Source organism: Eurosta solidaginis, chromosome 1, assembly GCF_040869045.1.
Source record: "Eurosta solidaginis isolate ZX-2024a chromosome 1, ASM4086904v1, whole genome shotgun sequence".
NCBI classification, from domain to species: domain Eukaryota; kingdom Metazoa; phylum Arthropoda; class Insecta; order Diptera; family Tephritidae; genus Eurosta; species Eurosta solidaginis.
In genome coordinates this window covers 100,736,544-100,764,186 of record NC_090319.1, presented here as the reverse complement: position 1 = coordinate 100,764,186, position 27,643 = coordinate 100,736,544, and the positions used below count along the sequence as shown (strand labels likewise).

Sequence of the window (27,643 nt, the reverse complement as noted above, 5' to 3'; positions counted from 1 at the left end):
TACCTTCCATTTGATACACATGTTATACAAACACATTCCAGGGTTACCCTAGGTTCATTTTCCTACATGGTGATTTTCCCTTATTTGGTCTCTATAGCTCTCAACTGAGTATGTAATGTTCGGTTACACCCGAACTTAGCCTTCCTTACTTGTTAACTGTAAAAAATGTTAAAAAATTTACCGACGAGTGGGAAAAATAAAAATCAAAAAGCAAATGTCAAATTGTTCTTTTTATACTTTGCTTGCTACCAAACTTGGGAGTTGGCTACTGTTTCATATCAGATGGTGCCAGTGTTGCTGAATCTTCTATTTTATATAAAAATACGTTATTTTAAGTCCCTGTGATAAATTTTCAGAAACCGGTTGACAGTATGGCCTGAAAAACGTGTTGAGTTCTGCCTTCTCGGGATAAGATAAAAAAGCAAATGAAAGGGTCTTGCGGGTAAATGGGGACAAGATGAAGCTCGCCCCACCTAATAGTTGCGACCGATCACAAATTGTCATCAATATCCTCTAACGGTAGTCCATGGAAACTTGCTGTTGCAACAGGGGTGGACCATAATGAAATGGGTGTTAGAGGCGTTGGTGTTGTTGTTGTTGTAGCGATAAGGTTGCTCCCCGAAGGCTTTGGGGAGTGTTATCGATGTGATGGTCCTTTGTCGGATACAGATCCGGTACGCTCTGGTACCACAGCACCATTAAGGTGCTAGCCCGACCATCTCGGGAACGATTTATGTGGCCACATTAAACCTTCAGGCCATCCCCTCCCTCCCCACCCCAAGTTCCATGAGGAGTTTGGGGTCGCCAGAGCCTCGTCTGTTAGTGAAACAGGATTCGCCGCGGATAGGTGAGTTTTACAATTAGGTTTGGAGAAGCTACATATTGCGCTGGCAACCTGAAGGGTTGCGCTACACACCCCTTGAATCTGGTATTTTAGTCGCCTCTTACGACAGGCATACCTACCGCGGGTATATTCTTACCCCCTTCCCCGCTGGGGGTTAGAGGCGTTAGTTCCACATTATAATTAAAGAGATGGTTGGTGTCATGTGGGGACACATTGTAAACGGGGCATACATTTTGTATGTCGGGGTTGATTCTGAATAGGTAAGAGTTTAGGACGTCCCGTAGTATGCGCCTTAGCGCCCCCCCCCCCCCTCCCCTCACTTCCTTCCAGCAGCCCCGCTGCTCAGCAAGCCACAACAAGTACCCGCTGCTGCTCGCGTCCCACGGCGCCACCAACTCAAACGGCTGCTCCCACTCATACCTACAGTCTCCGTAGTAGAGGCGGGAGCAATGCCGAGCATCAGCCCCTGCCCCCGTTTTCTCCCGCGGCCCCTCCCCCTCACCTCTTTTTCGTCTGCAATTGTGTAGGTCAGGGAAACAGACTCTTAGTCCCTACCTCCCTTTGCACCATTTGCCAGCACAGAATATATATGTTTTCCACATCCGCCCAATGCAGCTCCCGCCATGGACGGTGCCACTTTCCTAGATGTTCTGGTCTCCGCGGCGGCAACCCCCGACGGGTTTCATTGCGCTATGTTGCCAGGCCGCATACCCAAATACACCGGGTACCCCAATGCTTACCCAAGGACGTCCAGCCCCAGGGCCACAACAGCAGTTGCTTCCTAGCCTTCCACAACCCAGGCGTAGTCATCCGTCACTTACTCCCAGAGTGACGACGTCTCCCCCTATGCACTTCAGAATTCTGGCAGCCACGTCAATGTTGGCGTATATAAATTCGAGTCAGTGATGGAAATCGTCTATTTGGGAACCAGCATTATAAGCAAAAACAATGTCAAATATTAAATCGGTAATTCTTTACTTTAGCTCACAACAGCTAAAACTCGTCCAAAAATATCGAGAGGGGTATCCAAAGACGCGCTTTTGACACAGGATCACGAATCCGAAAGCTGAAATTGGAAATTTTATTTCTTTTCGAAGATATTTGCAAACAAAATCGAAAATTTTCATGTGGTTCTTGTAATTTTGATAACTTTGTTGTAACCACAAGAAAAACTGTGGTGTTTTGCGCGGATATTGGTCTTCAAACCGGTGTTGGATCCACTCAGGGTAATTTTTTATAAGCGCGGCCGAAGGCTGCCAATGCAGAAAGGTGTTCTTCGCAAAAATACTGTGGATCCCATCCCCGGTTTCGGAGCGCTCCGGGACCATTTTTCGGTTTTTTGGAAATATCTTTTCACATAAATAAAATTTTTAATTTTGGCTTTCGGATTCGTGGTCATAGGATCAAAACGCCTCTCCCGATATTTTTTGACGAGTTTTAGTGGTTGTGAGCTAAAGTAAAGAATTACCATTAACGCCCCGATTCTAGTGTGGTAACAATATTCTTCACCACGGTAACGAAATCATGTGGCAACTTTTACACCCTGGTATTCTGCCAGCGAAAGTATCCGGATAATTTTTTACCCACAAAAGTAGGTGGTTACATCGAAATAACCACACAACAGTTGTTGTATAGAAAAAGGCAAAACTGAAAATTAAAGAATTGTAAGCGAAAATAAGTAAAGGCCACCGTGGTGTGATGGTAGCGTGCTCCGCCTATCACACCGTATGCCCTGGGTTCAACTCCCGGGCAAAGCAACATCAAAATTTTAGAAATAAGATTTTTCAATTAGAAGAAAATTTTCCTAAGCGGGGTCGCCCCTCGGCAGTGTCTGGCAAGCGCTCCGATTGTATTTCTGCCATGAAAAGCTCTCAGTGAAAACTCATCTGCCTTGCAGATGCCGTTCGGAGTCGGCATAAAACATGTAGGTCCCGTCCGGCCAATTTGTAGGGAAAAATCAAGAGGAGCACGACGCAAATTGGAAGAGAAGCTCGGCCTTAGATCTCTTCGGAGGTTATCGCGCCTTACATTTATTTTTTTTATTTAATAGTAAAAAAGTGTTGCCTATTGCCATATTTGTTTACATTATGTACTTTCACAGAATAAATTACAATATACCTATGTAGAAACTTATCATGCATAATATGCATATACATATCCTCCCGTTTATTTGTTAACCTCGTATCTACAACATAGTGTACCTACCCTGCAAAAATCGTGTGACCAAAAACGCACACAGCCACACGAATTTTTGACAGCTGTGACGATTTGGAATGAAAAATTCTCCAAATGAAATAGCATGTTGACAAATTTAGCTTTCCCACAATGTATCGTGCTCTCTCGCACCTATAATTTATATAAGGATAGCAAAATACGTCATTTTTGCGTGCAAAAATATCCGCCATTTCTAATTCAGCAGAGACAGCAAAACATTTGGTGGTGGAAAATTTTTTCAATTTTGAGAGTTTTAAGTGGAATATCTCCGGAAAGATTTAAAATTAAGAGGAAGTTCTCCAGATCACAAATATATATATTTTAAAGTGCGCAAACTTATAATTTAAAAGTTATTTGGTGTTAAAGTTTGCAAATTTCTATACAAATTTTATATGTGTATACGTATATATATGTGGCAGCACAGCTTTGTAATGTCATCAATAAAATATATATATATATGGATGTGCACGTTGCTACAAAAGCGCGATTGATTTAATAAAAACATTTATAATAAGTAAAAACAATGCAAAAATGAAATGTGAAATATACAAAAATGCAATTTAAGTTTATCGTTGCCAATTTATATAGATATGTATGTGGATTAAGGTTTTGAAAGATGTGTAAATTGTAATTTAAAGTGCTATAGAAATTTGCTAAATTTGCAAACTTTAACAACAAATAACTTTTAAATTATAAGTTTGCGCACTTTAAAATATATATATTTGTGATCTGGAGAACTCCCTCCTAATTTTAAATCTTTCCGGAGATATTCCACTTAAAACTCCCAAAATTGAAAAAATTTTCCACCACCAGATGTTTTGCGCACTTTAAAATATATATATTTGTGATCGGGAGAACTCCCTCTTTCATTTGATACCAAGCTTTACCCCGAACTCGGGGGGTGCTATTCTAAAATATTCCCAAAGTCTTTAATATACAATGATTTTTGCTGTTTATTTCGACAAAAAATTTTGATTTGATTTTTGTGCTCATCGAAAGAATTCACAATTATATAGCACCATGCCGCGAATTATGATAAAAGGTGGTGTGTGGAGAAACACTGAGGTAAGCATTTGACGCGACTGGTTACTCTTGGCCGATTATTAACTAAATTGATAACTTTCAGGATGATATCCTCAAAGCAGCTGTAATGAAATATGGCAAGAACCAGTGGTCACGTATTGCATCAGTGCTGCACCGCAAATCTGCCAAGCAATGTAAGGCACGCTAGTACGAATGGCTTGATCCTAGCATAAAGAAGACAGAATGGTCACGGGAGGAGGATGAAAAGTTTTTGCATTTTGCCAAATTAATGCCAATACAATGGCGTACAATTGCGCCGATTATTTCAGAGGGTTAACTGGCACCAATTGTTCACACCAAATTGTTAGGTACAGGATTCGCCACGGGTAGGTGAGGTTGGCAACCACAACCCCTTGAATCATTTTGGTCGGCAGGTATGCCGCGGATATATTCTTGGCACTTGTTATTGATGGCTTTTATGATGCCACCAACAAAACCTGGACAGACGCCAATGCTCTTCTTCTACCGCCTCATGAGCCCATGCCAAGCGCTCGATCTCCTCTTCTGTTGGGTCCACCACTGCTCCCAAGGGTTGTACAATTCTTAGTACTGCACGGTACTTCGAGAGTGCTCTTTGCTCTGTATCCTTCTCCACTCTTCTACTTCTTATTCATTTGTGTGCTTCTCCAACACGGAGTTCATTGAATCAGCACTACTCTCGCTTCCCGAGTCCGACTCATCGCTTAATGCGTATTTGCCGTCCTTGGCTTGCGGCTCAGTCCTCTTCTTATCATCGTCCTTATGAAAATTAGGTAATGAGTCGTTCATCTTGGTCGTACGACCACCAGCCCGACAAGGCGGGCTCAGCGGTCCAGTATTATATACGGGGAAAGAACCGTCAGCCACAGCAGCGCCCCTTACTGTGGTAAGGCCATCAATACTTCCCGAGGTGGTTCGGTATCGGGAAGGCTCCGTTCGAATACAGCTGAATTTATCCCCTGGCTACAAATCGTCCAATAGGCACGGTCCGCATAACACCCTGGATTAGGGGGTTGGCAGTTCTTGGTCACCGACATCCCGCCGCCCTCCTATGAGGCGAAACGGCGTAGATGCCAGTCCCAAACAGCTCCTCCTCATAGTCGGGCGCTATGGAGATCAGCTAAGCCCTCACACCAACGACGATTTTCGTTACAATTGTAAGATGTAGATCCTGATCGAAAGTCACACCCAAAATTTTAGGGTGTAAGACAGTCGGTAGGGATGCCATATGGTCGACATTTGGCGCAGTCATGTTTTAAATAAGGTCACCGATGATTTGGTTGGTGACAATATCAGGTTTCGCGAGGTGACAAAACTGGAGAGATTGGGGAGATAGATGTAAAGGTAGCTATTGATATGTAGAAGTTAAGCAGAAGTTTGAATATGAGTTTTTTTAAGTAATAGCAAAAAAAGCGTTTTTTTTTTTTTGATTTTATTAAATTTTATAAAATGTTTCTTCCTCTACAGTTCTATTTCGGTATTGGATGGTAAATATGGCTTTCGCATTTTCTCCATCAATAACTGTGAAAAGGTGGAAGAAATCTATGCGTGTAAATCTCACATATTATCTTGGTCGAGCGTTTCTTCAATAGCTCTCTAGTGGTGATGATGACAGCAGAGAAACCCAACTGTTTATAAATGTTACACTTCAAAAAAAATCAAAATATCTGCCATTGCGTCTACGGCTCAAATACCCACAGTATATGAATGAATCGATTGCACCTAATTGTCTGCCTAACGGATAGTATACATATTCATCAAATCGAAAATATTGCACCAAACGAACTGGGTCTGAATACTGAAACAGTACACATATTCAAAATCGATGAGGAGGCAGTGATGATGGTATAGGGTGAGTTGTTGAATAACATACGAAAACCACTTTAACCCATCTATATATTTGCATTACAGCTAAAGCTTTACAAAGAGCAAAAATTGCTGGCGTCAAGCAATTGGAAAAGGCAGTGAAGCATTCATCACACTGTACGGATGGTGTAAAGTAACAGCTGCCACCGACACAACGGTCATCTCTACTTCGCCGAGTAGCGGCTCTTCCGACTGTCTATCGAAGACAGTATAATCATATCTTTTGCCAACACAGGTTAGCGATGTGCTTGCACAGGAAAAGATTTCAATTGGAAAACAAAAACCAATTAAGAGAGTTTATTTATTATTAAAGTATTTACTTTTCTTTATATCAACAGTATTAATTTAAGTTGCAATATCACGTACATATATAATAAGGGATGTGATACGATTGCTTTCGGAATTAGATTTGAAACCAATCAATACTCCTGCTAAGGGAACTGTATTAATTTAAGTTACAATTTCATGTACATATATAATAAGGTATGTCGTGATACGATTGCTGTTGGAATTAGATTTGAAACCAATCAATACTCCTGCTAGGGTTTCAGAATTATTGCTTGAATGATTAGATTTAGAACAATAATAAGTCTGACTCAATTACTAGTCCTACATTTTTTAATTCATATTTTACTTTATTACTTTCAAATTCAATTACGACAGCAATCCGATTCCACGACAGCTTTGAATATTCTTGATCTGAAAAAAAGAGTAAATCCTATCTGTTGTTGATTTAAATTGATTCAAATAGTTGGAGTTTTTTCTAAAGCTTAAAATTATCTTCTGTTCGCTTGGAAAAGATTTCAATTGGAAAATAAAAACAAATAAGGCGAGTTTATTTATTATTAAAATACTTACTTTTCTTTATATAAACTGTATTAATTTAAGTTACAATTTCATATACATATATAATAAGGTATGTCGTGATACGATTGCTGTCGGAATTAGATTTGAAACCAATCAATACTCCTACTAAGGTTTGCGGAATTATTGCTTGAATGATTAGATTTAAAACAATAATAAGTCTGACTCAATTACTAGTCCTACATTTTTAAATTCATATTTTACTTTATTACTTTAAAATTCAATTACGACAGCAATCGGATTCCACGACACCTTTGAATATTCTTGATCTGAAAAAGAGAGTAAATCGAATCTGTTGTTGAGTAAATTGATTCAAATAATTGGAGTTTTTTCTAAAGCTTAAAATTATTTTCTGCTCGCTTAGAAAAGATTTCAATTGGTAAACAAAAACCAATTAAGCGAGTTTATTTATTATTAAAGTACTTACTTCTTTTTTATATAAACTGTATTAATATAAGTTCCAATTTCATGTACATATATAATACCCTGCAAAAACGCTCCACGTCATTTTGCTAGTCATTTTACGGTCATTGTGACTTTCTGCAGCGGTTATATTCATAGTCATTTTTGCATGGGCGGATTAGGTTTTGTGACCAAATTTTCCGTTTCGTTCCTATTAATGTGATCGTGCATTCCGCTCCCACCTATAGGATGTGAGCATAGTACTGTGCTGCTCACACACGTCACAATGCTCGTCAAATGGCGGTCATTTTTCCGTCACTTCACTCTACATTTTCGAGTCATTTGACAATCAATTTTACTGCGGTTTTACCATTTATATAACCGCCATATAACGTGAATTTTACCTGCAGATTTATTTTACCTGGAGCAGCCATATGAATAAAATATGAACCAAAAAAATTGAATTTTCAATATTTATTATTTTCAATATTATTATATACATATGTACATGAAATTGGAACTTATATTAATCCAGTTCATATAAAACAGAAGAACTTTAATAATAAATAAACTCGCTTAATTGGTTTTTGTTTTCCAATTGAAATCTCTTCTAAGCGAGCAAAAAAATAATATTAAGCTTTAGAAAAAACTCCAATTATTTGAATAATCTACTACTTAAAGCTTAGTAGAAATTCAGATCAAGAATATTCAAAGGTGTCGTGGATCCGATTGCTGTCGTAATTGAAGAACTTAAAAATGTACGACTATTAATTGAGTCAGACTTATTATTTTTCTAAATCTAATCATTCAAGCAATAATTCTGCAACCCTTAGCAGGAGTATTGATTGGTTTCAAATCTAATTCCGACAGCAATCGTATCACGACATCCTTTATTATATATGCACATGAAATTGTAACTTAAATTAATACAGTTCATATAAAGAAAAGTAAGTATTTTAATAATAAATAAAATCCCTTGATTGGTTTTCGTTTTCCAATTGAAATCTTTTCCAAGCGAACAGAAAATAATTTTAAGCTTTAGAAAAAACTCCAATTATTTGAATCAATTTAAATCTACAACTTAAAGCTAATTAGAAATTCAGATTAGATTTACTCTTTTTTTTTTCAGATCAAGAATATTCAAAGGTGTCGTGGAATCCGATTGCTGTCGTAATTGATGAACTTAAAAATGTACGACTAGTAATTGAGTCAGACTTATTATTGTTCTAAATCTAATCATTCAAGCAATAATTCTGCAACCCATAGCAGGAGTATTGATTGGTTTCAAATCTAATTCCGACAGCAATCGTATTACATCCCTTATTATATATGTACGTGATATTGCAACTTAAATTAATACAATTGATATAAAGAAAAGTAAGTACTTTAATAATAACATAAACTCTCTTAATTGGTTTTTGTTTTCCAATTGAAATCTTTTCTAAGCGAGCAGAAAATAATTTTAAGCTTTAGAAAAAACTCCAATTATTTGAATAATCTACAACTTAAAGCTTAGTAGAAATTCAGATTTTTTCAGATCAAGAATATTCAAAGGTGTTGTGGAATCCGATTGCTGTCGTAATTGGTGAACTTAAAAATGTACGACTTGTAATTAAGTCAGACTTATTATTGTTCTAAATCTAATTATGCAAGCAATAATTCTACAACCCTTAGCAGGAGTATTGATTGGTTTCAAATCTAATTCCGACAGCAATCATATCACATCCCTTATTATATATGTACGTGATATTGCAACTTAAATTAATACTGTTGATATAAAGAAAAGTAAATACTTTAATAATAAATAAACTCTCTTAACTGGTTTTTGTTTTCCAATTGAAATCTTTTCCTGTGCAAGCACATCGCTAACCTGTGTTGGCAAAAATATGATTATACTGTCTTCGATAGATAGTCGGACGAGCCGCTACTATGACCGTTGTGTCGGTGGCAGCTGTTACAACAGCAGTTTCTAACTTTATACCATCCGTACAGTGTGATGAATGCTTCACTGCCTTTTCCAATTGCTTGGCGCCAGCAATTTTTGCTGTTTGTAAAGCTTTAGCTGTAATGCAAATATATAGATGGGTTAAAGTGGTTTTCGTATGTTATTCAACAACTCACCCTATACCATCATCACAGCCTCCTCATCGATTTTGAATATGTGTACTGTTTCAGTATTCAGACCCAGTTCGTTTGGTGCAATATTTTCGATTTGATGAATATGTATACTATCCGTTAGGCAGACAATTAGGTGCAATCGATTCTTTTTGAAGTGTAACATTTGTAAACAGTTGGGTTTCTCTGCTGTCACCATCACCACTAGAGAGCTATTGAAGAAACGCTCGACCAAGATAATATGTGAGATTTACACGCATAGATTTCTTCCACCTTTTCACAGTTATCGATGGAGAAAATGCGAAAGCCATATTTACCATCCAATACCGAAATAGAACTGTAGAGGAAGAAACATTTTATAAAATTTAATAAAATCAAAAAATGATAGTTGTGCTAAAATGGGGTAACGTATTGTACGTTAAAGTATAGCGAAGTCTCAGCAGCTTTGTCCTGGTGAAAATTGAGTTTGAATAGGTTTGAAGGTACCTGGTAAGATATTAAAAATCCTCTACGCTTTTTTTGCTATAACTTAAAAAAACTCATATTCAAACTTCTGCTTAACTTCTACATATCAATAGCTACCTTTACCACCAGGAGTCACTATTGCTTCTACGCCTATGCTATTGTTTCCTACATCGATGAGCTTTGTCGCCTCGCGAAACCTGATATTTTCACCAACCAAATCATCGTTGACCTTAATTAAAACATTACCGCGCCAAATGTCGACCATATGGCATTACCCTACCGACTGTCTTACACCCTAAAATTTTGGGTGTGACTTTCGATCAGGATCTACATCTTGGAGAGCATGCACTAGCAATTGTAACGAAAATCGTCGTTGGTGTGAGGGCTTAGCCGATCTCCATAGCGCCCGACTATGAGGAGGAGCTGTTTAGGACTGGCATCTACGCCGTTTCGCCTCATAGGAGGGCGGCGGGATGTAGGTGACCAAGAACTGCCAACCCCCTAATCCAGGGTGTTATGCGGACCGTGCCTATTGGACGATTTGTAGTCAGGGGATAAATTCGGCTGTATTCGAACGGAGCCTTCCCGATACCGGACCACCTCGGGAAGTATTGATGGCCTTACCACAGTAAGGGGCGCTGCTGTGGCTGACGGTTCTTTCCTTGTATATAATACTGGACCGCTGAGCCCGCCTTGTCGGGCTGGTGGTCGTACGACCAAGGTGAACGACTCATTACCTAATTTTCATAAGGACGATGATAAGAAGAGGACTGAGCCGCAAGCCAAGGACGACAAATACGCATTAAGCGATGCGTCGGACTCGGGGAGCGAGAGTAGTGCTAATTCAATGAACTCCGTGTAGGAGAAGCACACAAATGAAAAAGGAGTAGAAGAGTGGAGAAGCGTACGGAGCAAAGAGCTCTCTCGAAGTACCGTGCAGTACTAAGAATTGTACAACGCTTGGGAGCAGTGGTGGACCCAACAGAAGAGGAGATCGAGCGCTTGGCATGGGCTCATGAGGCGGTAGAATTAGGTCGAAGGCAGTTCAAAAGGTTTGCTGCGAGAAACCCTCGGTTCTGCAACCGGTATGAGGAGGAAGAAGCGTCGAATGGCAGAATGAAAAGGCAACGTTCGGCGGAAGGCGGCAAGCCTGCTTTCAAGAGGCAGAAAGGGCCCAGTCCCAGAGCCGCGACGCAGGGCAGTCCCATAGACAAGACAAGTAGACCCAAAGCTGTAAGACAGATGGGCCCCAATAGCGAGGTAGCAACTACCTCGAAGGCTGCGAGTCAGAGGGAAGTTCCAACTATGGAAGTAGGAGATAAGCCAAAGGGAGATAACGCTAAGACTCCGACTTTCTCGGTGGTGTTAGAGGGAGCTAAGACTCCGGCTTTCTCGGAGGTGCCAAAGGGAAATAACACTAAGACGCCGGCTTTTCCCGAGAAGATGAGTGATGTGGCAAAGCAGTCACTGACTGTGGCGCTGGTTGATCGTAGCAGTCCTTTCGAACAGATGACTAGTGAAAGGTGGAGATCTGTAGAAAAGGAGCTTATTAGCTTAATGCTTAAGATGATGCGGGAATAACCAAGTAAGCTCCTTCCAACCTTTGATTCGGGGATGGTATAATGGTATGAAGATGATAGCGTGCGATAACATCGCGAGCTTGCGGTGGCTGGAGGAAGTGGTTTCAAACCTCCAAAGGCAGGGCACGAACGCGCGTTTTGAGATGGTGGATAAAGCGCAAATCCCCAAGGTATCAAAAGTTAAGGTATGGATACCGTGCGTGATGAAGTCGGAGGATACACTGCGACTTTCGCAGAATCAGAATCCGAACATACCGACACAGGATTGGAAGGTACTTACTGTATCTCGGACTACGGAGGAAGGTCAGTTATACATCTTCCAAATAAACAAGCAGGCGGAGGATATATTGTACGCGTAGCTTGGAAAAAAGTCCTTAGGTACAGGCAAAATTTATATGCGACTCAGGAAAAGAAGTCGCGGGTATTAAAATCCTAACACGCTGGACGTGGGCGAATTCGAAAAGGACCTCAAAAACCTAAGGGAAAAAAGACAGGTGGAGGTAGCCCTCGTCACCCTGAATGTGTTAGAAGGGGACCAACAGCCAGATGGAGCTGTGAGTCGCACAGAGGAACACCCGGCACAACAGGTACAAGATGCTGAAGGGGGCTTCGAACACTCTAAACCAAAAGGGCTAAGGGAGGACGACGACGTCACGATGAAGGTGCTGGAGGGGGACAAGCAGCCCATTGGTGCTGCGAGTCCTACAGATAAACCTCCAACACAGTAAAGTGGCGTCGAGCGCACTCCTCCTCCTAACGCGCTGATCCAGGAGCCGTGGCTTCCATCGGGAGGAAAGGTTTCTGGACTTAGCGCGCGCGCATTTGGCGTTTACTATGCGCAAACGGAAGGACGGGTGCGAGCTGTAGTAATGGTAAGGAAACAGCTGCATTCATATATGCTGCCTAATTACACTACTGAGGATCTCGTAGTGGTGGTGAAATCGCCGGGCTCAGATGGTACATGTCCGGCCATGCTACAAGTTTCAAGTAGGGCGGTCGTGGGATGGCTTAAAATAATATTCGATGGGTGCATAAACTGAATCATATACCGCACTCTTGGAGAACTGCTCGTGTAGCTTTCCTACCAAAGGCGGGGAAGATCGGTCACGTGTATCCCAAAGATTATAGACACAATAGCTTAACATCATTTCTGCTCAAAACCTTTGAGAGGCTGATAGATGTGTACATAAAGTCCAACGTGGATGAAAAGCTGCTCTCCACAACACAACAGGCGTACACCAAAGGCAAGTCAGTAGACACCGCATTGCATAGGGTGGTAATAAGCATAGAAAAGCCCTGGAATATAAGGAATATGCTCTAGAACTTTTCTTAAGCATTGCCGCAGTTTTATAAATGGGCGATTATTGATGGGCTTAATTATGTTAAAGTGCATCCAGCCTTACCCAGATGGATCGACTGCATGTTAAACTGCAGAAAGATTACATCGCAATGGGGATTGTACGCGGCCACGAAATTAGTGGACAGGGGCACTCCGCAGGGAGGGGTGCTATCACCTCTGCTGTGGACGATGGTCATTAACCAACTGCTTAGGGGATTCTACGAGGAACTAGAAAAACTTACGGTTTACGCAGATGACGTTGCATATGGTCTTGTAATTGGACCAGGCCTAAGTTAGGAGGGGCGACCCTACGGGAGAAACCTTGCACAAAATATCTAGGAATGATCCTAGACAGTAAGCTGTTATGGAAGATCAACGTGTAGGAGAGGGCGAGGAAGGCTTCAACGGCACTTTATGCATGTAAAAGAATGCAAAAGAACCGGCATATCCGATCAGAAGGAACTCGATGACGATGCCTCAAAACTAACAACCAAAAGCAATAATTATCATTTCACTGACACAAATTTTATAGTTTTTTTCGGGATTTGGACTCAATGTTGTTGTTGTTTTTGTAGCGATAAGGTTGCTCCCCGAAGGCTTTGGGGAGTGTTATCGATGTGATGGTCCTTTAGCCGTATACAGATCTGGTACGCTCCGGTAGCACAGCACCATTAAAGTGCTAGCCCGACCATCTCGGGAACGATTTATGTGGCCACATTAAACCTTCAGGCCATCCCTCTCTACCCACCCTACGAACGATTCGCCTCCAAACGATTTCGTCTAGCAATGGTATTCTCTATCATTTTCGTTCGGTCTTCACCTTTCTAACTAACAGGAAGGCAAAAGTAATTGTCAAGTGATAAGTTGCCATTGTTTAACATAGTGGAAATACACTAGCGATTCGTCTCTGATCCGCATCGAAAGTTCGTTTCGTAATAGAGAATGAGGCCCTAAGATTAGACATTTGTTTCAATTTGTATTTTGACTTACCAGCAACAACAGAATCATGTTTAATTGTACGCCGCACAAGCATTATAGCATCATGTAACGAAGCTCAGTTTCTTCCAAAAATTGTTCAACACTGCCACGTAAAATCAATGTACTTGTTCTAGCATTAACGCAACCTTTAAATAATTATAAACTATAAAAATGAAATTAATGTCAAACCTTGGAAAATGTTGAAACGTTCACCACCAACCTGACGTTCTTCAAAGTAATCAAATTGACCCAAAACACTTGAATTAATATCATTAGCTGTAGTCATAACAGCACCACCACAAGCTTTCATTCTACGTTTCCAATCTTCTTTTGGTACATGAACATCACAGAACATATCACGATCTGCAAAATACTGTGTAGCAACATCACCAATTGGTAATTTAGAAAACACAACATTGTCGCCTTACTTAGCTAGTTTATTCTACAGAATACGCCATTCAGCATCAACAATTTTCTGATACTCTTGGACATTGGAGGACATTGCTGTGGCAGATCATTTTTCCAATAAAGCACTTTGTTGCTCCTTTGATTGGCGCTTCGACATGTACAGCCATGTCATATTTTAGCATGCATAATTGTAAAGCTTTACGTATAGCTTTAATGATGATACGTGCATGCACGCCTTCCTCAACATCTGGCTTAACTTGTTTTAAGATTTCACATGCTTAAAATACTACTGAAGTGGTGCCATCTAATATAACAAAAAACTTACCTCAGCGTTTTGAAATTTGGCGATGTCGACTAGAGTTTTACGGCTGGATTCACAATATCCAATAGTTTCATAATGGTTGCCCTATCATTTGAAATTGTGGCCTTACCACTGGAATCAACAATATGCTTGTCCATACTACGTGAACCCAATGTAGTGCGTACAGTGCCACAATTGAATGCGAGGCATTGATGTTGGATATGAGTTGAGGTTTACCATGAGACCTATCGGTACCCAAGCATTTTTTACACAAATACTCATGTACCCAATACAAGTTCAGGACGTTCATATTTATCGACACGCTGCCCGGTATGGCCCAAATGTTGGAAATATGCAGTTGGCACTGTCGAGAAAAAATATGGATCAATGAACACAAGTAAAAGTGAAAGATTTTTTTTACCATCTCTTGTTACTTTACAAATTAGACATTGGAAACAACGACCAGCATCTACAAGTTGCTATTGAGCCTTGCAACGATTACATCTAATTGCACCCAATTCACCAAAATTTACAATGGGTCGCTCATATTCACCCTCAAACGTGCGTGCCATTGGTGAGACGGTAAGTGTAATGGACAAAGCTGTTGTTTTTAATAAATCAGCTGTTGAAGGTATGCAACACAAAGACGACCTGCAAAGAAGAAAGTTCAATGTAATTGCCAAACAAAATTAATTTCGATTATCGATACCTAACGTAACGTGGCGAGGAGTTACCCTGATCTTCTACCACATATTTTGTGGTCACCAATGGTGGTAATAAACTCTGTCCATTAGTAATAAAAGCACCTCCAGCGCTATTTTGATTTTCAATGATAACGCTTATCGGATTTGGCATCTGATCGGGATATAAACGGCGTTGGGCTTGATCATACTGTTGCGGCTGTTGATATTTACCAGTAACATGTGCAGGTGGTTGCTAAAGAAAATAACACAAAAATAATCATCAGCAAATTTGTAAATTATTAGTTGTATTAGCATACATTATAACCAGGACGTCCGGACGTGTCCGGGTATTGCGGGTTGACCCGGCTTGGGTGGTTGACTGAGCATTGGCGTCTGTCCAGGTTGTGTTGGTGGAATCATAAAAGCCATCAATAACAAGTGCCAAGAATATATCCGCGGCATACCTGCCGCCCAAAATGATTCAAGGGGTTGTGATTGCCAACCTCACCTACCCGTGGCGAATCCTGTACCTAACAATTTGGTGTGAACAATTGGTGTTAACCCTCTGAAATAATCGGCGCAATTGTACGCCATTGTGTTGGCATTAATTTGGCAAATGCAAAAACTTTTCATCCTCCTCCCGTGACTATTCTGTCTTCTTTATGCTAGGATCAAGCCATTCGTACCAGCGTGCCTTACATTGCTTGGCAGATTTGCGGTGCAGCAGTGATGCAATACGTGACCACTGTTTTTTCCATATTTCATTACAGCTGCTTTGAATATTTCATCCTGAAAGTTATCAATTTAGTTAATAAACGGCCAAGAGTAACCAGTCGCGTCAAATGCTTACCTCAGTGTTTCTCCACACACCACCTTTTATCATAATTCGCGGCATGGTGCTATATAATTGTGAATTCTTTCGATCAGCACAAAAATCAAATCAAAAATTTTTGTCGAAATAAACAGCAAAAATCATTGTATATTAAAGACTGGGAAAATTTTAGAGTAGCACCCCCGAGTTCGGGGTAAAACTTGGTATCAAATGAAAGAGGGAGTTCTCCCGATCACAAATATATATATTTATAATTTAAAAGTTATTTGTTGTTAAAGTTTGCAAATTTAGCAAATTTCTATAGCACTTTAAATTACAATTTACACATATTTCAAAACCTTAATCCACATACATATCTATATACATAAATTGGCAACGATAAACTTAAATTGCATTTTTGTTTATTTCACATTTCATTTTTGCATTCTTTTTACTTATTATAAATGTTTTTTTTAAATCAATCGCGCTTTTGTAGCAACATGCACATATATATAAATATATATTTTTATTGATGACATTACAAAGCTGTGCTGCCACATATATATACGTATACACATATAAAATTTGTATAGAAATTTGTAAACTTTAACACCAAATAACTTTTAAATTATAAGTTTGCGCACTTTAAAATATATACATTTGTGATCTGGAGAACTCCCTCTTAATTTTAAATCTTTCCGGAGATATTCCACTTAAAAATCTCAAAATTGAAAAAATTTTCCACCACCAAATGTTTTGCTGTCTCTGCTGAATTAGAAATGGCGGATTTTTTTGCACGCAAAAATTACGTATTTTGCTATCCCTATAAAAATAATAGGTGCGAGAGAGCACGATACATTGTGGGAAAGCTAAATTTGTCAACATGCTATTTCATTTGGAGAATTTTTCATTCCAAATCGTCACCCCTGTCAAAAATTCGTGTGGCTGTGTGAGTTTTTGGTCACACGATTTTTGCAGGGTAATAATGAAAATAATAAATATTGAAAATTCAATTTTTTTGGTTCATATTTTATTCATATGGCTGCTCCAGGTAAAGTAAATCTGCAGGTAAAATTCATGTTATATGGCGGTTATATAAATGGTAAAACCGCAGTAAAATTGACTGTCAAATGACTCGAAAATGTATAAGAGGGAGCGGAATGCACAATCACATAAATAGGTACGAAATGGGAAAAACATGTAAAAAATCTACTCTTGCTAGTGCAAACGTGACTAAAATTTAACAAGGGCCGTAACCGCACAATGACGGTCAAATGACTAGTCAAATGACGTGGAGCGTTTTTGCAGGGTAGACAAGTATGTCAACTAAGCGACCCTGCAAAAACGCTCCACGTCATTTTACTAGTCATTTTACGGTCATTGTGACTTTCTGCAGCGGTTATATTCATAGTCACGTTTGCATGGGCGTAATGAATTTTTGTGACCAAATTTTCCGTTTCGTTCCTATTAATGTGATCGTGCATTCCGCTCCCACTTATACGATGTGAGCATAGCACTGTTCTGCTCACACACGGCACAATGTTCGTTAAAATGGCGGTCATTTCTTCAGTCATTTCACTCTACATTTTCGAGTCTTTTGACAATAAAGTTTACTGCGGTTTTACCATTTATATAACCGCCATATAGCATGAATTTTACCTGCAGATTTACTTTACCTGGAGCAGCCATATGAATAAAATATGAACCAAAAAAATTGAATTTTCAATATTTATTATTTTTATTATATGTACATGAAATTGGAACTTATATTAATACAGTTCATATAAAAAAGAAGTAAGTACTTTAATAATAAATAAACTCGCTTAATTGGTTTTTGTTTTCCAATTGAAATCTTTTCTAAGCGAGCCGAAAATTATTTTAAGCTTTAGAAAAAACTCCAATTATTTCAATAATCCACAACTTAAAGCTCAGTAGAAATTCAGATTAGGTTTACTCTCTTTTCAGATCAAGAATATTCAAAGGTGTCGTGGAATCCGATTGCTGTCGTAATTGATGAACTTAAAAATGTAGGACTAGTGATTGAGTCAGACTTATTATTGTTCTAAATCTAATCATTCAAGCAATAATTCTGCAACCCTTAGCAGGAGTATTGATTGGTTTCAAATCTAATTCCGACAGCAATCATATTCGACATCCCTTATTATATATTTACATGAAATTGTAACTTAAATTAATAAGCTGATATAAAGAAAAGTAATTATTTTAATAACAAATAAACTCGCATTATTGGTTTTTGTTTTCCAATTGAAATCTTTTCCAAGCGAACAGAAAATAATTTTAAGCTTTAGAAAAAACTCCAATTATTTGCATCAATTTAAAACTTAAAGCTGAGTAGAAATTCAGATTAGATTTACTCTTTTTTTTCAGATCGAGAATATTCAAAGGTGTCGTGGAATCCGATTGCTGTCGTAATTGAATTTGAAAGTAATAAAGTAAAGTATGAACTTAAAAATGTAGGACTAGTGATTGAGTCAGACTTATTATTGTTCCAAATCTAATCATTCAAGCAATAATTCTGCAACCCTTAGCAGGAGTATTGTTGGTTTCAAGTCTAATTCCAACAGCAATCGTACACGACATTCTTTGTTATATATGTACATGAAATTGTAACTTAAATTAATACAGTTCATATAAAGAAAAGTAAGTATTTTAATAATAAATAAACTCGCCTTATTGGTTTTTATTTTCCAATTGAAATCTTTTCCAAGCGAACAGAAAATAATTTTAAGCTTTAGAAAAAACTCCAATTATTTGAATAATCTACAACTTAAAGCTTAGTAGAAATTCAGATTAGGTTTACTCTTTTTTCAGATCAAGAATATTCAAAGGTGTCATGGAATCCGATTGCTGTCGTAATTGATGAACTTAAAAATGTACGACTAGTAATTGAGTCAGACTTATTATTGTTCTAAATGTAATCATTCAAGCAATAATTCTGCAACCCATAGCAGGAGTATTGATTGGTTTCAAATCTAATTCCGACAGCAATCGTATCACATCCCTTATTATATATGTACATGAAATTGCAACTTAAATTAATACTGTTGATATAAAGAAAAGTAAGTACTTTAATAATAAATAAACTCTCTTAATTGGGTTCAATTGAAATCTTTTCCTGTGCAAGCACATCGCTAACCTGTGTTGGCAAAAGATATGATTATACTGTCTTCGATAGATAGTCGGACGAGCCGCTACTCGGCGATGTAGAGATGACCGTTGTGTCGGTGGCAGCAGTTACAACAGCAGTTTCTAACTTGCACCATCCGTACAGTGTGATGAATGCTTCACTGGAATGCAATTGGAAAAGGAATTGCTTGGCGCCAGCAATTTTTGCTGTTTGTAAAGCTTTAGCTGTAATGCAAATATATAGATGGGTTAAAGTGGTTTTCGTATGTTATTCAACAACTCACCCTATACCATCATCACAGTCTCCTCATCGATTTTGAATATGTGTACTGTTTCAGTATTCAGACCCAGTTCGTTTGATGCAATATTTTCGATTTGATGAATATGTATCCTATCCGTTAGGCAGACAATTAGGTGCGTTCGATTCATTCATATACTGTGGGTATTTGAGCCGTAGACGCAATTGATATATTGTAACATTTGTAAACAGTTGGGTTTCTCTGCTGTCACCATCACCACTAGAGAGCTATTGAAGAAACGCTCGACCAAGATATGTTGCGATTTACGCGCATAGATTTTTTCCACCTTGTCACAGTTATTGATGGAGAAAATGCGAAAGCCATATTTACCATCCAATACGGAAATGGAACTGTGGAGGAAGAAACATTTTATAAAATTTAATAAAATCAATAAATGATAGTTGTGTTAAAATGGGGTAAAGTATCGTATGTTAAAGTATAGCGAAGTTTGAATAGGTCTCATTCTTCATTCTTAGAAACATGTACGAAGGTACCTCGTAAGATATTAAAAATCCTCAACGCTTTTTTGCAATAACTTAAAAAAAAACCCATATTCATCAAATTCCTGTTTAACTTCTACATATCAATAGCTACCTTTACCACCAGAAGGAGTCACTATTGCTTCTACACCTATGCTATTCTTTCCTACACCGATGAGCTTTGTAATAAAATAAACAGCTATCTCCCCAATCTCTCCAGTTTTGTCGCCTCGCGAAACCTGATATTGTAACCAACCAAATCATCGGTGATCTTATTTAAAACATGGCCGCGCCAAATGTCGACCATATGACATTACCCTACCGACTGTCTTACACCTTAAAATTTTGGGTGTGACTTTCATCAGGATCTACATTTTGGTGAGCACGCAGCCGCAATTGTTCCGAGAATTCAGAGCCGTACCAAAATCCTTAAATCCCTCGCTGGCAGTACCTGGGGAAAGGATAAAGAAACGCTCATGACTACACACAAAGCAATTAGCCAGCCGATTAAGTGCTATGCGTCACCCATAGGTCGCCAAGCCTAAAAATTACCTACTGGAAGAAGCTACAGGCCTGCCAAAATACTGCTCTCAGAATTGCCACGGGCTGTCTTCTTACGTCCCCAGAACACCATTTGCATAATGAGGCGAGAATACTCCCCATTAGGGAGAGAAATGAGATGCTGACCAAACAGTTCCTGTTGAATACCCAGAAACCTGAGCATCCCAACAGACATCTGATTGGTCAACCAGCACCGCCTAGGGGCCTAAGGAGTCATCTCCGTAAGCATTTTGAGGAAATACGGCACCTGAGAACCCAGCCGTATGAAGCGAAAAAACACAAGCAGGTCCTTGGTGAACTCCATAAAAAAGGGTCGGACCTTTATGCTAGGAATTGCCCGGTGAATCCAGTACTCAAAGAAAAGTATCCAAACCTCGCGGAAGAGGAACGCATACTCCCCAGAGAAAAGCGAGTCACTCTAGCTCAACTTCGTTCTGGATACTGTAACAGGTTAAACTCTTACCTATCCAGAATCAACCCCGACATACAAAATGTATGCCCCGCTTGCAATGTGTCCCCACATGACACCAACCATCTCTTTAATTGTAATGTGGAACAAACGCCTCTAACACCCCTTTCATTATGGTCCCCCCTGTCGAAACAGCAAGTTTCCTTGGACTCCCGTTAGAGGATATTGATGATAATTTCTGATCGGTCGCACCTATTGGATGGGGCGAAGCACTGCTACAATAACAACGTGTGAAAGATGGTTGCATCATTCGTTTGTTGCTCCCTGTTGCTTTGCTTATATTTTTTTTTCTCAATTTTAAACAAATTCGCAACAATAACTAAACAATAACTTTACAGCCCCGTGCTTGGATCCACGCCTTTCCTGCTGGTAGATCATGTGTACCTCTCGCATTCTCTTAATCAGGCAATTAAAATATAAAGGTAATTCTTTACTTTAGCGCCCAATAATGTAAGTCATGAATAAAATAACTTCTGAAACAGGCAGAACAAGTAAGGGTGTCTAAGTTCGGCTGTAACCGAACATGAGCTTCAATTGTACATTTCATTTCAGATGAATTACTTTTCTACATAATTTTAATTAGTTCTTGACGAGCCATAATGTAAACGTTTTACTTGAGCTGGCCGGTCAAAGCACTTCATATAGGGTGTATGTGTCCGTAATGTTACCAGAATCGGTGTGATGACCAAACGGAAAAGCCCGATTGGAAAATACTAGAAGTTTTCAAGGTTTTTTTTGAGGCTCTATTTGAGGTTGTTGTTGTATTAACGGTAAAGACACCCCCAAAGGTTTGGGCGAGTGTTATCGATATGGATCCGGCACGTTACGTAAAAAACGCAGTCAGCAGCTTTAACCCCGACGTCGACAGTATGACATCATCCATGACATCATAATAAAAAATTTGGGTAATTCTTTACTTTAGCTCACAACTGCTAAAACTCGTCTAAAAATATCAGGTGCCAAAAGACGCGCTTTGGACCCAGGATCACGAATCTGAAAGCGGAAATTGGGCATTTTATTTCGTTTCGGAGATATTTGCAAACAAAATTAAAAATTTTCATGTGGTTATTGTAAATTTGATGATTTTGTTGTACCCGCAAGAAAAACTGTGGGTAAAAGTGTTTTGCGCGGATATAGTTTGGGTCTCCAAACCGGTGTTGGACCCACCCAGGGTAATTTTTTATAAGCGCGGCCGAAGGCCCCCAATACAGAAAGGTGTTCTGCGCAAAAATACTATGGATCCCACCTCCGGTTTCGGAGCGTTCCGTGGCCATTTTGCGGTTTTTTTGAAATATCTTGTGACAGAAATTAAATTCTTAATTTCCGCTCTCGGATTCGTGGTCCAGGGATTAAAACGCGTCTTTCGAACCCTCTCCCGATATTTTTGACAGTTGTGAGCTAAAGTAAAGAATTACCAAAATTTGTATAACAATTATTATCTGGTTTATTTTTGTTGATACCTTTTCACATTTTTCCATGTCACGACACGCCATATAAATTGTGGCTCCACGTTTAGCTAGTTCCCGGGCTGTCTCCTTTCCTATGCTGGTATTTGCTCTAGTAATAAGAACAACTTTCCCTAACGCCGTCGTACTCTTTCGATACTTCCCACCTTGCATATAGGATCTACACAGAGACAAATGGTATTAGTTCATACAGCTTATTTTTAAATATTTAAAATGTGCGTATTCATGATTACCTGATAAACCACAAGGCGGCGGCTGCAGTCAGTAGCCAAGCAATAGTTATTTGCTCCAATATGCCAATCATCCTGAAATCTTCATTATTACCGAATTATTAATGGTAATAGTCTAGTTGAGGGGTCGACTGCCAAAAATATCGAGTGGTGTCAAACGACGCGTCTTGACATCAGTATTAATAATACGAAGGCGGAGAATAAAAATTTTAACTCGTTCAAAAGATATTAACGAAAAAACGGAAACACTCCTTAAAACCTTCGAGTGTCTTTATCGCTACAACATCACCATCTTTAATGAGATATGGATAAACTTTTTAGCTGGCGAGCCACAGTTGCTTTTTGCTTTTTTCGGCGAATACGTAAATGTTTTTTCACGTTCCTGTAATGGTTTCACCACCATTTGGGTTTCGTTTACGGTTGGCGATAGATTACCCAGTTTTTTTGTAGGTTCAGCGGCTTGCATATACTGGATACCTTTTTTCATCATGTACTCAACTTCTTCCATGGTATCATTGAAGTGCAATGATTTTTCGGTACTCTCACTACGATTTTCTTTATCATTTTCAAATGATTCTTCAAAGTCAATATAACTTTTGTTATGGTAATTACGGAGCATGCTTTCCGCATTTCGTGCTATTGGCTCTATTGCAATTTCCTTCTGTTGTTGTTCTTTCTCCTCTTTAATAAAGACACTTTTGTTTACATTTCCGTCCGTTTCATCTGACTCATCATCCGACAACTCAATTACTCCTAAAGAATCATCAAAGGACGCGCTGGAAGATAGTTTTTCACTGCCATGCATATTTTTATTATCATTGGTGATAAGTTCAGTCACAGTTGCATGCTCATTTGCTGGGGGCTCTAGTGTGTTATCTAGGTTTATCAATATTATACTTTTTTCCAGTTCATGCGATTCTTCGGAGGACTCGCTTTGGGTATAATGTGAAACTTTCCTGGGTGCACTTGTGCCTGTGGTGTCATGTGCTGTTTCATAAAAGCTTGTTGTCGCTGAAGTTTCACTGCCTTTTTGAGCGCTTTGAAAGCTTATGTGTGATGATGCATCATCACCACCCAAAGAACTATTAGACTGATCTTCGCATTTTCAAAGGTGAAGTTTGTAAAGTGGTATCGCCCACTATTGTGGAGTCCCACATTTTAGATGGCGCTTCAATATCTTCTAGGAGTGTTACATCAATACTTTTTAAAGGAGTTTCATTATCCAATTGATGCTGCTCCTGTACGCATAAGTCATGCAATAGACGTTGCAGTGATTGTGCTTCTTCATCTATTTCTTGTAGTTCTAAGATTATATTATTAAATTTATACCACGCAATCTTATCAACTTTCAATATGTTGTATATTCACTTACCTTGTTTACAAGGGATTTTAAAATAGTTTCCATCGGCGCTGTGCTTTTTAGCATCTTCTTTAACCATATCCTTGTTCTCGCTATGTATGTACTTAAATAGTGTGCTATCAGGATCGGATGCTGTTTTATCACACATTTTTCCAAATCCATAAAACTTTCATCAGACGTACGCTGCTGTTGGCATTCGAATATAGTTTCGTCACAAGATGCCTTAGTTGAAAAATTATAAGGAATCCTCTTTATAGTGTTTGCATTGTTGGATTTATTTTCATCCTCAATTTCAAATATTTTGTTCATTGCATTTCCGCTAACAGCAACGTTACTTTCGTGTTGATCCACATTCGCTACGCGAGGAGCTGCGCGTGCTTCTAGCAAAGTTTGTAGATCCTCCTCTAAAGAAGTAGACAAGCTCCAAAAGCTTCAAAATAGATGCATGAGATTTATTCTTCAGAAACCTAGAGATACACGAACGGCTGACATGTTGAAGACTTTAGACTGGTTAAGTGTGAAACAAAAGATTTTTTTCCACTCCATGAAATTCATATTTAATATTAAACATGGAAATGTACCTGAGTATTTAAATAAAAATATAGCATTAGTTGAGCAAACTCACAACATAAATACGAGGAGCAAACATAATTTCAAATTGCCGTTTTTTAGAACTGAAATTGATCAACAGAACATTTTCTACAAGGGTCTGAAAAGTTGCAATGAACTGCCTATGGATATAAAAAGTTGCAACCAAATAACAGTATTTAAAACAAAATTATATGAATATTGTAAAACCTTAGCTACAAGATAAAAAACTGTAATATTTTCAAATTTACGAATTAAGCTTCTGGCCGTAATAAATAAATAATCTAATCTAATCTAATCTAAATCCAAGCTAAAGCGTTGGCAAGATACCGGCTCTTTAGCAGGCGATTTAGCCTTTCTAAATGTGTTCGTGAATCGAGAAAAAAATGTTGAAGATATTGTTTGTATTAATTTTTAATAATAGGTATATATTACCATGCTAAAGTGATTTATCTTTTTAAAAGTAAAGTAATAAAGTTCTACAAGCTAGTAGCTACTTTTTAGTCAAAGATTTGGAAAAATTTCAAATTCTTATATAGTAAGCCAATTTACTCTACAGTATTTAAAACATCCATCTCCATGCTCACTCGAATGGCTCATCATAAACAAGCATACAATTTTAATGATATATTTATAAGCATTTACCGTTGCATGACAATTAATTTCTTGACTTTTGCACGCCAAGCTTTATTTGCTTGAAATTTTTCCAATCCAGACATTTGTATTCAGGAAAATTGAAAAAGAGCAACAAACATCCAAGTTATATTTTGTTGAACCACAGCAGACAAGGCGCGGTAATCTTCCAGGGTTTATAAAAGATCCATTTTACGGATCTGTAAAAAATGTTCTGCGCGCACACACAGAGCTACGCACTCACACTTTTCCCTTTCAAATTAATAAAAATTTGTTTAGTTTTTAAATATATTTTTCTTTTATTTAAACTCTCAGTTCTTTGAAACTTTTATTCTAATTAGTCCTTTAACACTCTAATCAGTTCTCTAACACTTTGTTTCTTTTATTGTCACTTGGCTTTAGTTTAAGTTTTTCTGTTACGCTAAGTGCGTAAGTATATTTTAATTTTTATTACAACTTACGCGGCGGCCGGTTTACTTAAAACTAAAAACTGCCGCTATCGCAACTCTGCAACTCAGCAGTTTTTCTTTACGTTGCTTAGCAACGAAATTAATGATGGCGTCAAGAATAAAATCATGGCGTCGAACAACGGCAGTTTCAACCAATCAGAAACTCTCCACATTGCTCGACTCTAACAATTTTAGTGATGCCAAGTGCATCTGATGTATGGTTGCATCTTGCACATTTCTAAAGAGGGTTGCCATCTACAATTTATTTTAATGTATTTTACCTTGGCACTACAGGTTTTCGTTACGAAATATCTTTTCCAGATAAGCTTATACCACTTGAGCATGCTACGTTGTGTTATTATTTTATCCAATAGTTTCTTAATGGTTGCCCCATCATTTGAAATTGTGGCCTTACCACTGGAATCAACAATATGCTTGTCCATATTACGTGAACCCAATGTAGTGCGTACAGCGTCCACAATTGAATGCGAGGTATTGATGTTGGATATGATGAATATTTTTTACATAAAAACTCATGTACCCAATACAAGTTCCGCCGATAACACACCTTTTAAACGACGTTGTGTGTCCAAATCACTTAGCGGTTTTTCTTCTATGATTTGTAGCAATTCTTCAACAAACGTTGGATCATGTATGGGATGCGACCAAAGTGGACCGCCCATCTATATTTGGGAATATAAGAAAGAATTTGGTGTGAACAATTGGTGCCAGTTAACCCTCTAAAAAAGCGACTGACGCGCCTTTTTGAACGGACATAACCGTTTAAACGGTTAAGCACCAATTAAGTAAGAAGGAAATAATTTGATTTATTCGAGTTTAAATACTTAAGTGGGATAGTTGAAACTTACATGATGTTTATCACCGCAATGCGCACAATTTGTATTAACATTTGGTCCAGTTGGTATACCGAATTTTACTTCCGCATTGCCTTTATCTGAGATCTTGCTTTTTACAATACCCATAGGCTGTAGCGTATAGGTATCACAACCAGTGCATTGAAATACCATTCATTGTTTGCTGTGTTCATAATATAAAGATATGGTAAGTAATTTGATTGTGGTAAAAGGCCAAAATGCTGTATACCAACCGCATGCTATATTTACACTTCGCACAAATACGCGTATATAAAAATTGGCAGAAATGCTCAAAAGTGGCTCAATATATTTTCCATAACGATTAGAGTGCGTTTCAATGCAATGCAATAGTATACGCAATCCCATCTCATGGCAGCATTTCATACGCAAAGGCACAGAACTATATTTGGCATTGCAGGCTTCAGGCGTATTGCCTGCCAGCACAGCCATATCATTCGCAGTTACAAGTAATCAACCCCCACTCGTCAGTGATTGTATAGCGCCATCCAGAAAGCGATTCGGACAACCATAAGGATCTAGGTCTATAACATCGAAACGCTTCTCATATGAAGTTGAAAGGTACATGAGAGTCCTATTGCGAATTTTATTATTGATTATTACAGTTAAATCACTAGCTATTGATTCGTATATCAAACCTACATTGCATCCCCTTCGCTTGGCACAACTAAATGTTCCACTCCATTGTGTCGCATATTTACGCTAATGGAATCTACTGCCACCTTAGATAGATCATTTGCAACAATTTCACGCACGCCTGCTACTTCTTTTGCATAACTTATGCTACGTAAACCTGTTGCAGCAAGCGCTTCCAATATTCGCAGTCCATCGTCGTATTTTACACCACCAGCCGTGTATGGTTTCTTGTCATTAGCATTGCTTGCTTTCCTTTGTATTTTGTGGATTTTTATGCGCCGCCGCTTCCCGCTCTCTTATCAACCGCTTTGAGTATACATTAAGTACTGAAATACTTAAATCACGATTAAATTCTTGTACTGGATTGTAGAATACGGCCCCGCCGGCAATAATTTCTGTAGTGCCTTCTTTGATCACACGTTCGGGTGCTTTGTCGTTCATAGCGATCTGTTAATTCATAAAATTTAGGGCGATTTTGTTAATAACGCGAAACATATATTT

The 27,643-nt window shown here is 38.6% G+C and overlaps 2 protein-coding genes, 2 long non-coding RNA genes and 1 pseudogene across 19 annotated transcripts in view; 1 reads left to right on the top strand and 4 right to left on the bottom strand.

Annotated features, from left to right (window-relative positions):
• LOC137236590 (succinate--CoA ligase [ADP/GDP-forming] subunit alpha, mitochondrial-like) overlaps window positions 1–14,434 on the bottom strand; it is a 182,236-nt gene extending 167,802 nt beyond the window's left edge. For 2 of the 11 annotated variants that reach the window (XM_067759368.1, XM_067759373.1), the window contains exons 1-3: window positions 14,158–14,434; window positions 13,919–14,102; window positions 13,742–13,875 (exon numbers count right to left, since the gene is read on the bottom strand). In XM_067759368.1, coding sequence (XP_067615469.1) covers window positions 13,742–13,784 — 43 coding nt within the window. In that variant the 5' untranslated portion in view covers window positions 13,785–13,875; window positions 13,919–14,102; window positions 14,158–14,434. Of the gene's footprint in view, window positions 1–4,637; window positions 5,469–8,997; window positions 9,315–9,373; window positions 9,705–13,741; window positions 13,893–13,918; window positions 14,103–14,157 lie in introns of those variants that run through there. The other 9 variants (XR_010948499.1, XM_067759369.1, XM_067759371.1 and 6 more) reach the window with 9 other exon arrangements.
• The window catches only part of LOC137236594 (uncharacterized), a 24,783-nt gene continuing 402 nt past the window's right edge, over window positions 3,263–27,643 (top strand). Inside the window, exons 1-5 of one of the 4 annotated variants that reach the window (XR_010948501.1) lie at window positions 3,263–3,384; window positions 3,872–4,123; window positions 4,185–4,275; window positions 5,588–5,972; window positions 6,032–9,679. This is a non-coding gene — a long non-coding RNA (uncharacterized lncRNA). Of the gene's footprint in view, window positions 3,385–3,523; window positions 4,124–4,184; window positions 4,276–5,587; window positions 5,973–6,031; window positions 9,681–27,643 lie in introns of those variants that run through there. The other 3 variants (XR_010948503.1, XR_010948502.1, XR_010948500.1) reach the window with 3 other exon arrangements.
• Window positions 14,467–16,874, bottom strand: LOC137236596 (uncharacterized). 3 transcript variants are annotated; one of them, XR_010948512.1, is made up of 6 exons: window positions 16,591–16,874; window positions 15,972–16,110; window positions 15,439–15,910; window positions 15,148–15,374; window positions 14,860–15,089; window positions 14,467–14,802 (listed from the first exon to the last, which is right to left on the bottom strand). It is a non-coding gene; the product is annotated as an uncharacterized lncRNA (long non-coding RNA). The 3 variants fall into 3 exon arrangements; XR_010948513.1 differs by having other exon boundaries at window positions 15,173–15,374; window positions 15,972–16,873; XR_010948511.1 differs by having other exon boundaries at window positions 15,972–16,871.
• LOC137236586 (vacuolar protein sorting-associated protein 41 homolog) overlaps window positions 17,647–27,643 on the bottom strand; it is a 24,107-nt pseudogene continuing 14,110 nt past the window's right edge.
• LOC137236593 (tRNA (guanine(26)-N(2))-dimethyltransferase-like) overlaps window positions 25,908–27,643 on the bottom strand; it is a 2,416-nt gene continuing 680 nt past the window's right edge. Inside the window, exons 2-4 of the mRNA XM_067759376.1 lie at window positions 27,149–27,589; window positions 26,483–27,080; window positions 25,908–26,296 (exon numbers count right to left, since the gene is read on the bottom strand). Coding sequence (XP_067615477.1) covers window positions 26,147–26,296; window positions 26,483–26,641 — 309 coding nt within the window. The 5' untranslated portion in view covers window positions 26,642–27,080; window positions 27,149–27,589 and the 3' untranslated portion in view covers window positions 25,908–26,146. The remainder of the gene's footprint in view (window positions 26,297–26,482; window positions 27,081–27,148; window positions 27,590–27,643) is intronic.